This window comes from Triticum urartu, chromosome 2 (genome assembly GCF_003073215.2).
Source record: "Triticum urartu cultivar G1812 chromosome 2, Tu2.1, whole genome shotgun sequence".
In the NCBI taxonomy this organism is placed as follows: Eukaryota; Viridiplantae; Streptophyta; class Magnoliopsida; order Poales; family Poaceae; genus Triticum; species Triticum urartu.
In genome coordinates this window covers 734,108,869-734,120,841 of record NC_053023.1, presented here as the reverse complement: position 1 = coordinate 734,120,841, position 11,973 = coordinate 734,108,869, and the positions used below count along the sequence as shown (strand labels likewise).

The window sequence follows — 11,973 nt, the reverse complement described above, 5'->3', positions numbered from 1 at the left end:
CGTACAGACTACACAATCATCGGCCCCACCGTCCCAGCGACGAACACGCAGCCCAGTCCCCGCTCCCTTCCTCTCCCCATCGGGCGCTCCCGTGAACCGGGTCCCCGTACGCCCATGAGCGGGCGGCGCTCCCGTGATCTCACCCACAGCCGTGCACCGAGTCCAGCGTGCGCCATCCCCCCAAATCGAGCACGAGCAGAGCCAAACCCAAAGCGAGCGAGGGAGGCTGGCTGGCTGGCCAAAAACCCCACTGGCATCTCCTTCTGGAAGCCTCCCCTGCGACTGCGAGCGTGACCCCGCCGGCCCATGGCGCCGCCGTTCGTCTACGCCCCGAGCTCCGGCACCGGCACATGTACGGCGAGGCTTCTTCCCCCCCCCCTCCTCTCTCCTTCTCCTTCTCCGTCTCTGCAGTCTCTGCCTCTCTCTAAGTAAGGGCGAATCGTCCTCTGTTTGCGCAGGTCAGGACGCCGCCATCAAAGCGGCCTTCGACGGCGACCTCCGGCGCCTCAGAGGTTGGCCTCTCCTCCCCTCCCCTCCTTCCGCAGTCCGCCCCCGTGTTCCCGACCTTCTCCCCGCCTTGCGATCGAGGCCGCGATTTGCTGGGTTGGGCTAGGGTTCAGCCTCTGGCCGCCGTACGTGGCAGTCGTCGAGTCTCCGGCGGCCGGATTAGATAATGCTGTTACAGTATATGAGATGATGCGAGTGCCGCATTGTTCCGTTGCCACACCGATCCGGGTTATATTTGCATTTGCAGGAAGGATCTCCCTTGTTACCATAATTTCCTTTCTGCACTTGGGTGGAGCAGTATGATGGTGTGCCATCTTATTCTTATTATGCTGAGTGCAGACCAGTGCCATGGTTGTCTTGTTAATTCGGTGTCAGCTTTCGCATTGTGTAGTCAATTAAGTGTACAATTTGGTGCTTACAGTGATTATTCTCCGAATTATGAAATCCTTTTGTGCGATTGCGGTCTTGTGGACCGTTCAAAGGGACACGCGAGTTATTCAGAATTTGGTTAGAACAAGTACTTGCACAGGGTGAGATGACGCAAATGCAATGCTGTTCCGTTAGGCACACCGATTCGGGTCCTATTTAATTTGCAGGGCACTAGGAAGGATCCCTTGTTAGCGTAATTTAATTAATTTTCCTCCTGCACTTGTGTGGACTCGTCTGACGGCGGGTCATCTTGTTGCCATGGTTACCTTGTTAATCTTAGTGTCAGTGTTCATATTAGATGTATATAGTTGTATACTGTAATTATACTCTGAATTATGAAAAAAATAATTGTGCGATTGCGGTCTTATGGGCAGTTTGTTGGGAATCTGGTTAACACAAGTCCTTGCATCGGGTACATGTTATGACTTCACGATCAGAGCACTGTTTTTTTTTGGGTCAAGTCTATGCACTGATTGACTGACTGTGTGTGTGCCCAAGACGTGAACACTGACACTAAAAAAAAGGTCCCTTCACTTTAGAAGTGCAAATGGGTAACCTTTTGGCTACCGTGGTAGTCGAGTTTCCGTCAGCTAGATTACATACTACACAAGATGAGCGGAGTAGTGTGATTCGGGTTATATTTGCAGGATGCTAGGAAGGGTCCCCTGTTAGCATGATTTTCTTTCTGCACTTTTTTGTGTGGAGTTGAGTAGTGTGATGGTGGTTTCTTATTATTGCGCTGTATGTAGATTATCTTGTTGATTTTGGTGCCAGCTTTCGTGTAGTAGGCAATTAAGTGTAAAATTAGGTTCATACTGTAATGTAACTGTTCTCTGAATTATGAAAAACAAGTTGTGCGACTGGGAAGCTGTCCTTGCACGGGGATGGCTTTACATGATCAGAGCACTATTTCTTTTGTCAAGTTTATGCACTGATTGACTCTGTGTCCAAGACGTGAACAAGTCCCTTTACTTTAGGAATGCAAATGGGAAACCTTTTGGGTACCCTCCAATCCTCTTTAGTTCAATCAAGTGAACTGAATTCCTGAAACCATAAATATAGTTCATTTGATTGAACTGAGGAGGGATGAAGGGTACCCTAAAGCTCACCAGTTTCCATGATTGCATCCCTGCTTGACTTAGTGAGGTTCTTGTCCATATATGCAACACATGTGGGCTTCTTTTCTTTTGGTTGTCTAGCTAGCTATGATTTGGCAGTTTGATTCATCAGTGTATTGATGCTTGGGTGTTTACTTTGGGTGAAAGGTACTGTAAAGAGTCTTGACGACCCAAGGGTGATCTTCTCTTTCGACATGGGTGGTGGCATTGGTGTGCTGCACATCGCAGCCGTCAGAGGGCATCTTGAGGTTTGCAAATACTTGGTGGAGGAACTCGGGGGAGATGTGAATGCTCCTGCTCCTGGAGTAGGAGGTCTTTCTCTAACTCTTCCTTCTTTTTTCTGAAAATTGGCACCTGTCATGTCTATGTTTCGCACCATGAGATGTCTGAATTGCGTTGTTGTGCTTTTTGATTGCAGACTTTGCAGGTGTGACACCCTTTATGTCATCTGCTCAGTCTGGCGATGTTTCTACTGTGAAGTATTTGCTTGATCATGGTGGTGATCTAACAAAGTCAGATGCTAAAGGACGCACAGTTCTCCACCATGCGGCATGCATAGGTAGCTCTCTTGGCCCCTCACCCATGCAATTTGTTTTTGTATTACAAAGCGTATCTCTGTGTAGGAAACTATGGATGATTCCTTTACTCTAATAATATCGTAGAAGAAAAGTTTTGTGATCATTTTTCATATGGTTAATATAGATTTATAACTAGTCAAAGCTGGATAAATTTTGCCCATCTATGATTTACACCAGGGTGGTCATTATAGTAGTAGTTACTTGCTGCTGTACACTTAGATGCGTAGCCACATGACTATTGCAATTATTTTATTCACCACAGGAAGCTGTACGGTCACCGAGTTCCTACTTTCAAAAGGAGTACCTGTTGACATAGACTGTGGCCGTGGTACACCACTCCATCAAGCTGCTACTAATGAACAAGATAAAACAGTGAAGATTTTGTTGGAACACCATGCAGATGTATATAACTCTTACCATTTCCCTTCTTATTTTTGTTTTCTAGATTTGATTTGCATAGATAGCTTGTTTTTATTTTGTTGGCTACTTGGATTGACAATTTATGGCAGCTCATAATCCATTTCTTTGTTCCTTTGTATTTTATAACAATTATTACTCTTGGCAGCCTAACGCCACTGTCATCGGAATTGGTACTGCCCTGATGGGTGCCCTTCTTTACCGTTCTTTGAAGTGCATGAAGCTGCTGATCAAGGCCAGTATTCTGTTTTCTATATCCGTTCATTGCTATGTTCTACCATCTCAACCATGCTTTTTTGTCAATCTACATGGAGAGGGAGCCGTGACACGTTCTATTCTACAATCCTTTTTACAGGGTGGTGCTGATGTCAATCGAGGGGGCTCCCTTCCGATGACTCCCTTAGTGTTCACTACAGGGTGGGGAGGCTATACAAACTTTGTGAAGTTTCTGTTAAAGGCAGGAGCGGATCCTAATATTCCTGATGCTGTATGTTCTCAATATTTTCTAGATGTATTCTATTGAAACTTGTACTGATATGAATTTAAGCTGATTTTAGGCTTTGACTATGCCATGAGAAGTTGCACACACCTACCAAAATATTGCATGTGTAGGCAAAAGGTAGGTGCGTGAGCTCCCAGTTTAACGCTTTATATCAACAAATGCATATCACTGTTGTTGACTATTCCCTCTGCTTGAAAATATTTGACGCTCTAATTTTTTCACAAGCCAAATTCTTTGAGTTTCATCAAATTATACATAAATTTACCAACATCTACCAAACCAAATTGTATTTAAAGAAATTTGACTTAGGAGAAAATGATATCATCAAATATTTTGGAACGAAGTAGGAAATTTTGGGTTCTTCTAGAACAACATGCTCTGTTCTGTGCACTAATGTATATTTGTATCCTTAGTCTGAAATGTTTTTGAATACGGTGGATGTCCTTGTATGGAGCCCACAAGTACCCACGATATAGATACGAGGTCTGTGCTTAACTTAACATTTGATGAGATACTGACATCTCATAATGTAGCATTCAGGGTATCCACATTTATCAAATGTACTCATCCAGCAATCACAAAAATGATTTGAATTCGCTTAGGCTGCGTTTGGATGTATGTATTCAACTTACTTTATGTTGTTTTCTTCATCCCAATCGTTGGTATTCGTTCATTTACTCTGAAGTGTCAAATTATATTTGTGCTTTCAATAATCGTAGAACAATTTTAAAATTCATATTTCCCTATAGTTATATGTATATATATAATTCATGGGGACTCGTAAAGGTTATGCCACTAAAAATCCATGTTACCTCTCAATCTCAACTATTGCTGAAATACCTGTTTTTAGTCCCTTGCTGAAGGAAGACCTTTTGGTATGCTGTAGGAGTATGTTGACTGTTTGAATTGCTACTAGAATTTAGAAATGTTTGCTGGGATGAATCCTGGTTGAAACATTTTGTACCAGTATTATGTAGACCCTGGTCCTCTCCCATGGTACTGTAGTTTCCTATACGGTTTGTATCTTTTCATTCATAATGTTCATATTCTTTTACTGCATTCTAGAGGGTCCTTTAATTATGTAGTTAATTTCAAAAGAGTTGACACTTTTCCTTTTGTTGCCCAGTATGGCAACTTACCAATAGAGCTTGCTGCTAAACGTGACTGCATAGAAGAAGTTGAAATGTTGTTTCCTTTGACTTCCCCAATACCAACTATCCCAAACTGGAGTATTGATGGAATCATCTCGCATGCAAAATTTGAAAGTGCAAAGCCACTGGTACGTTATTTATTGCTGTTATGCCCTGTAGATAAAATTTACTTGAATTCCTGGTCATATTTTTTGTTCGCCAGTCCTGAATTTGTCCATCAACTTGATCATCACATTTAAAAATAGTATCGTGACTTTTTTATGGGGTTTTCTTTAGAGCATCACCTCGCCAAAACAATAAAATTGAAGTAGTTAAAGCTCTTGAGAACAAACTACCAATTCTAAATTGGAAGGACCAGACTGGGACCCCTTATTTGTTGTCGGCTGTTCATTGGTTAAAAAAAACTTGGTTATTCAGTATCGATCCAATGAACTGTTGTAAACTGTTCGTCATGGCAGCCTTTAAGATACAGAAATGCTTTACAAGCATAATGCTTGTACATAGCTCGAAGCATGGTTCCTTTATTGTGGATTTGAAGTTGTGAACTGTGAAATACACCCATGTATATGCTGTTTTAGTAACATATAGTAATAATTTGACATATTAATTCTAAATTATGTTGGATCTTTTCCTCTTGTGATTAAAATCCTGTGTGAGTAACTGCTGCCTTTTGCTGTGTAACATAATGTGCACTTTGTATTGCAGCATAAGCATATCTAGATACCAAGCTATGAAGAATGTGTAACTAAGTTGTGAAGTGTCTATTTTAATCGGAATGTCTTTGAAATGATGCTTCATTCCTACATTTTTTTCCATTGTTTAATCATTCAGGATGGAAGGCAGCTTGAACAAACAAAAGCTACACTCAAGGCACATGCAGATCATTTATTCAGGCTGAAGGACTACAAGGTGGCATCAAAAGCATATGGTGTGGTAAGCCCCTTAAACCTTATGAAAAGCATGGTGGCTTAGAAGTTTTTTATATTAACAGGGAACCAATTGCAGAGCATTATTTGTTTGCTGAACAGTTTTCTGATATTGTTCTCTAGTTTCCTGCTTATTAGCTGTTAATTTGCCATTATTAAGCATTTCTATCGGATTAATATTATTTTGTGGGACTAATCAACCTGCCATGATGAGATGATAACCGTATAACCTGTTATGTTTGACCATAGGCAATAGATGTCGCGCCGAGTGCAACATTGTACGCGAACAGGAGTCTTTGCAAACTGCTGCTGGATGATGGTGAAGGTGCTCTGTCAGATGCAGAATGCTGCGACCTAACTGGGTGAAAGCTTGCTACCGTCAGGCTGCAGCTCACATGCTACTCAAAGTGAGTTACGACATGTCCAGCTTGCCATTGTGTTTCCCTACTCTGCAGTCTATATAGTTGCTCATGTTCCTTTGTTTTGCTCTACATCCAGGAGTATAAACAAGCTTGTGATGCTCTCCTGGACGCTCGAAAGTTGGATCCTGGAAACGTAGAGGTCGAGAGAGAGCTACGATAATCCACTGTCTTGTATTTATCTCTTTTGAGTATACGTTTTGCAAGCATGAACGGCATATACATCCATACTAGTGACCAGCAGTTGCACGCTGAACAGCGTGCCTACTGCCGAGTGACATCCTTCCATATATCTGATGGTGCTGCGATTACAGCTGAAATTTGTTTCATTTTGGTTATCTCTGTACAGGAAGGCCAGGGAATTAATGAAAGCTCATTGTGAGGCTGACAAGTGAAGTATGCTTTGCTGGGGAAACGCTCTTTTGGCTTGGATTAGCATAGTTGATCAACTGAATGTGATGGTACTTATGTGACCAGAAGAAGGCTGTGGGTACCTAACTAAAGTCTAACTCTAGAGTCGTTGAATTTCTATAGTCTTACTACTGCCACTTGTTGACTGCATGCTGAGAGGATTTGGTGTGAAAATGCGCTGTAAAACTTGTTTGACTCGCATCACAAGTTTTATTACTAGATCTAGCACAAATACTCTATCTCTGTTGAATATTTGCTGAGTTTTCAGACATCAGTAGAGAAGAAAAAAATGAAGCAGTACTACCCTCTCATTTGCATCTTCTACTCTCTGAACACGCATGAGGAAGTTTCTGCTCAACAACGTTGCTCGCTTACGGCTTACTGCTTCTCTGAATAAGCTGAATAAGCATGTGTTTTAGTCTACATGTTGATCATTTCAATTGTAATACATTTATGAACACTGTCATTTGTCATGACTTTGATCGGAAATCTTCGCTCAATCTAGAGGCGTTGTATGAAACTGGAGAAATTCCAAAGAAACTCAGAAGAATGTGACAAACTCCTAATCTAGAGGAGTAAATAAATATCTTGAGGCCAGGGACAGACTCTAGGTTCGAAACAGGATGCCTACAAGTCGCTTATTACTGTACATCTCTCTCTAGGCTAATTAAACACATGACATGAATTTATTCTTGCCCTGTCAAAGCCACTTTAGGCTCTTCAAAATGTGCAGGTTAGCACATTCTTGTTGATGACAGGTAAATGAAATTTCTAGTTTTTTTTTGCGGGAAAATGAAATTTCTAGTTATTGAAGAAAAAAAAAGTTGCTGATGTAAATATCTTTCATCATTAGATCCATCCATCAAATATATTCTCAAATTATATTTATTTGGTATTGTAAAGGTTGATCTGTTTTCTATAAATGGTCAGTGTAAATGTATTTTCTATGCGAAAAAGATGTAAATGTATTTTGAAATATATTTTTTGAATGTGTTCATGTATTTTGAAATATATTTTTTGAATGTGTTCATGTATTTTGAAATAGAAGGGCTTGAGATTGGGCCGTGACCAGCCTGCTTCCAGCATTTGGCCCAACCCAAGAAGAACATGCCCAAACCTAAGCAGGCACGAGCTCACTCCACTCGCTAGCCACTATAAATTGTGGAAATGATAAGCTATGGTAGGCATTGTGTGAGAACAATTATGAATATTGTCTTTTAGAATACCGAAGTGAATGATTTGTCTTTATCATACTAACCTATCTTACGAAGTTCCGTTAAGTTTTGTGTGATTGAAGTTTTCAAGTTTTGGGTGAGATATCAATATGAGGAGAATAAGGAGTGAAAATACCCTAAGCTTGGGGATGCCCAAGGCAACCCAAGGTGATATTCAAGGAAGATTCAAGCAACTAAGATTGGGGATGCCCCGGAAGACATCCCCTCTTTCATCTCCAACATTATCGGTAACCTTACTTTGAGTTATATTTTTATTCGTCACATGATATGAATTTTGCTTGGAGCGTCATTTTTTTGTTTTGATTTGCTTGTTGTTATTTAGAATAATGTTTTGCATCTTTCATTTTTATATAGGCGAAAGAAGTCAGTCAGGGGAGCCACGAGGGGCCCACGAGGGTGGCGGGTGCGCCCAGGGGGGTAGGGCGCGCCTCCCTACCTCGTGGCTTCCTCGAAGCTTCCCTGACGTCTACTCCAAGTCTCCTGGATTGCTTCCGTTCCAAAAATAACTCTCCCGAAGATTTCATTCCGTTTGGACTCCGTTTGATATTCCTTTTCTTCGAAACACTGAAATAGGCAAGAAAACAACAATTTGGGCTGAGCCTCGGGTTAATAGGTTAGTCCCAAAAATAATATAAAAGTGTTTAGTAAAGCCCATAAATATCCAAAACAGATAATATAATAGCATGAATACTTCATAAATTATAGATACGTTGGACACGTATCAGTGATGGAGACGGAAGTGAAGTTGTTGGAGGCGATGGCAGTGATGATGGATTCTCCTCCAATGCTCTGGTGCCACCAGAAGGGAGGGTGGAAGAGCCCCCTCCTCCTTCTTCCTTGATGTTGATCGATGCAGTAATTTGCCTCCTTATGTTTTGAAGATTGTTATCATAAACAGGGTGCTACTAATGTGTTTGCTAGTGCACACTACGTGACAAGTCCCTGAAATTGTGTGGAGTTTGGAACAAACTCCAAAGATAATCTCCTGCGAGGCAGCGAGGATTATCACAGAAGATTATGCGTGTCGAAAGTAACCTCCAAAAATTGTTGACGCAAAGCAATTGGTTCGGTGCATGTCCAAAGAAATTGGTTGCAACCGAGAAGTTTGAAGAGTGAGAAAAGACGTAGTATTTTCTTTCGTTGTTCTTCTTCTCTTTCTTGATTCATAGGACCACCATACTATTAAGAGGGGTATAGTATACGAAACTTACGGTCCTTTGATGCTAAACCAAATCATATGTGAGTTGAGAGAAATCCCTTTGTGTTTCAAATAATTACTTGCCAACAAGAGACACAGTTCTTGTTTGCCGCGAGAGATTTGAGTTGGACCGAGGAGTTAGCATTACGTGCTTCGCAAGTAATGTTACCGCTGTGCTCAAAATCCGACCGTTGGATACATGTTAGTTGGGCATTAGCTAGTTGTCATGTCCAAAATAGTCTTTTCCCCCTCAGGAAGACCGCGGCTATAAATAGCCACCCCTTCCAACATGCACCATTGGCTGCTCCATATGATTTTGAGAAGATTTGTGTGAGCACCCTCTCTCCCGAGTGATTTGAGTTTAAAATCCACGGAAAGAAAAACCCAAGAGTCAAAAAAGTGGATAGTGGTTTAGCATCATTAGAATCTAAGTCAAGTATGCTCCACCTATTACTCTTGAGAGCTACAAACTCTCTAGACGGTTAGGTGTCAAGTCTTTTAGTGACCAAGAGTAATTATGGTTCACGAAGACAACGTCTGTGAAGGTTTGGAGATCACCTCAAGCATCTACCACGAGTGATCGACATTGGTTGACGAATCTGTTGTCGATGAAAATAGGACTGTGTTCAATCACAAGTCCCTCCAACCAGACGTAGTCCATTTTGCAGATAGACGAACTGGTCTACCAAATCCTTTATCACCATGGAGCATCACTACTTACCTCTGTACTCAGTTTAGTTTCGATTATCTGTCATGGGTTATGTTTTGATCATGCGATTGTTTCTCGATGTCTGCCTTAGTTCCCCTTTGGTAGTTGTTATTCCTGTTAAGTTCACTGTTTTTCGTCTTTCCGCTGCTAGGTTCTGAGAGATTTGAAGTTTCTGAAAGAATTTTTAAAATCTCCCATTCACCCCCTCCGGTAGACATACTTCATTCCTACACTTGGCCTTCACTCTAGGTGGGAGAAGGGTTTCCCCTCTGATTTTTGGTGGCCATGGTTGTGGAGGACAAGAGCCGCCCCCGAGATGGCTCTAATTCTCGAGGGGATTTTTCTGGACGCTCAAATCCAAGTCATGTTATCGTGAGTGAATAGCATAAAACTACCACTTTTCGGGTTAGTTAAAGAACTAACAAAAATTTGTTTGTCATTGTTAACTACCAAAATCAAAGTTGGTTTAAAAAACCATATGACCCAGTGTTTTACAAGTGATCACGATTATGACAATTAGGGCTAACACAAAAGGGAACCGTTCGTTTGACCGTTACCTTACATCTAGGGCCCACATGTTAGTGTCTCATGTAATGTTTTCCAATCCCTCTTTTATTTTAGAAATTTACAAATATATGTCCTCTCTTTTACAGAATAACCCTGTAGGTTTTTTCAAAAGCAATCAGGTCACTGTAAAAAAATGAAAAGCAATCGGGTCCCTATAAGTTTTTAAAAAAAGCATTTGGGTCCCTATATGTTTTCGGAAAAAGAAATCAGGTCCCTAAGGAGAAGTCGGGCCCGCCCTGAGGAATAGTGTTGGCAGCTCGCCGGTGGCCAGGTCACGAGCCAGGTGTAAGAAGGCGGCTCGGCCGCCACATTCCTCGGCGCGAAGGCAGGACTCCTAAGGCAGGCGACGGGCTGGGTCCAGGTGGAGCTCCTTATCGGCCGTTGCTGTTGCTCCTGGCCGTGGCACGCAGTTGGCAGCGACCCATGTTCCCGAGCACGCCTAGCGGTGCCCTTGGGCGTCGTAGCTCGGGCTCCTGGCCATGGCACGCGACTGGCGGCGACCCGTGCCCCTGGGCGGCTATTGCTCCTCCGCGCGGCGTTCCTTCCCTCGAGCGACCCTGGCTTGGCACATGGTGAAGGGTGGAGGTGGCCGTCAGTGGGTGGTGGAGGTGCTGAAGCTCGGTCCTTCGTCAGGAGGAGGAGACGGAGAAGAAAGGGACAGTAGGAGAGAAGAAAAGATAGGAAGAAGAGACAACTTACATGTGGGTCCCACATGTAAGTTAACAGTAAAATAAAACGGTCAAACAAACAGATTGTTTAAGAGCGGGCCTGACCTGTCATAAACCGGTTTAAAATGTTAGCAACAGACGATTTGAGTTTTTGAAACAGCCGACATGAGTTTTGGTAGTTATGAGGACAAACAAACTTCTGGTAGTTTTTTGGATCCCTAATGTGAAAAGTGGTAATTTTATGCTATTCACTCTGTCACCGTTTATCTTTTCCTAGAGATCGGTAACTCCGAAAAAATCTGGAAAAAACAGGGTATCGGCAACTTCAGGACCAAGTTTGCGTGAAAAGGAGAGGTCCAGGGGCCTCCTAGAATGCCAAGGCGGCATAGCCCTTGGAGGTAGGGCGTCTACCGGGGGCGCCTTAGGGCATGAGCTATGGAAGAGAGTGGATTTTCTACTCTCGGGTGTAGTACACCCGAGTTTGCCAATTTATTTTTGGAAAAACGTGATCAAACAAAGTCAAAAAAATCTGAAATTTTGAGACATCAAACTTCATCAAATGTTCAAGCTTCTTGCAAAAATTCAGCCAAAAAAAACATCAGAGGAGCTCTCGCCAAAAAAAAACAAAATCGATGTTCAAAGTTTTGTGCAATGTTTGAGCATTGATTTTGTTTTTTTTTCGGTGAGAGCTCCTCGGATGTTGTTTTTGGCTGAAATATTGCAAGAGGCTCAAACATTTGATGAATTTTGTTGTCTAAAAGTTTCAGAATTTTTGGAATTTGTTTAATCACATATTTTCAAATTTGTGCAAACTCGGGTGTACTACACTGGAGAGTAGTCACACCTTTCCGGTTATGGAAGCATCACTATACTACTGCCCCATGCTCCACCTAGATAAAAAGTAACTTAAGCTAGTGTTTAATTATACCTTCATCCAACGGAAGCAGTAGTATTGTTAGTTTGTTACCCACCCTGAGTCTCCCCCAGTGGGTCCCCTCTGATGAAATATTTGCCCTTGAAATATTTCAGATATTTCCTGATAGCGTAGACATTCAATTGTCCTCTTGGCGGAAGTCTCCTGGTCCTGGTTCCTCACCACCTCGTACACCTCCGCGGTCGACGCCGGGTGTACATTCAA

General features: G+C 42.3%; 1 protein-coding gene across 2 annotated transcripts; it reads left to right on the top strand.

The window, feature by feature from the left end:
• The first annotated feature begins 204 nt into the window (after positions 1-204).
• On the top strand, positions 205-6,769 carry LOC125540292 (inversin-like). 2 transcript variants are annotated; one of them, XM_048703896.1, is made up of 12 exons: positions 205-352; positions 459-512; positions 2,202-2,366; positions 2,473-2,613; positions 2,895-3,034; positions 3,198-3,284; positions 3,405-3,536; positions 4,678-4,830; positions 5,534-5,630; positions 5,878-6,035; positions 6,127-6,189; positions 6,397-6,769. In XM_048703896.1, exons 1-10 carry the CDS (start codon positions 307-309, stop codon positions 5,943-5,945), a joined length of 1,083 nt encoding a protein of 360 aa, XP_048559853.1. In that variant the 5' UTR covers positions 205-306; the 3' UTR covers positions 5,946-6,035; positions 6,127-6,189; positions 6,397-6,769. The 2 variants fall into 2 exon arrangements, with proteins under 2 accessions (XP_048559853.1, XP_048559852.1); XM_048703895.1 differs by having other exon boundaries at positions 3,198-3,536; positions 5,534-5,635.
• The last annotated feature ends 5,204 nt before the right edge of the window (positions 6,770-11,973 follow it).

Excerpts from the sequence above, each read along its gene's own strand:
- LOC125540292 (XM_048703895.1), top strand. The coding sequence starts at position 307 with ATGGCGCCGCCGTTCGTCTACGCCCCGAGCTCCGGCACCGGCACAT. Across the intron at positions 353-458 it reads GAGCTCCGGCACCGGCACAT|GTCAGGACGCCGCCATCAAA; the intron begins GTACGGCGAGGC and ends CTGTTTGCGCAG. Across the intron at positions 513-2,201 it reads CGACCTCCGGCGCCTCAGAG|GTACTGTAAAGAGTCTTGAC; the intron begins GTTGGCCTCTCC and ends TTTGGGTGAAAG.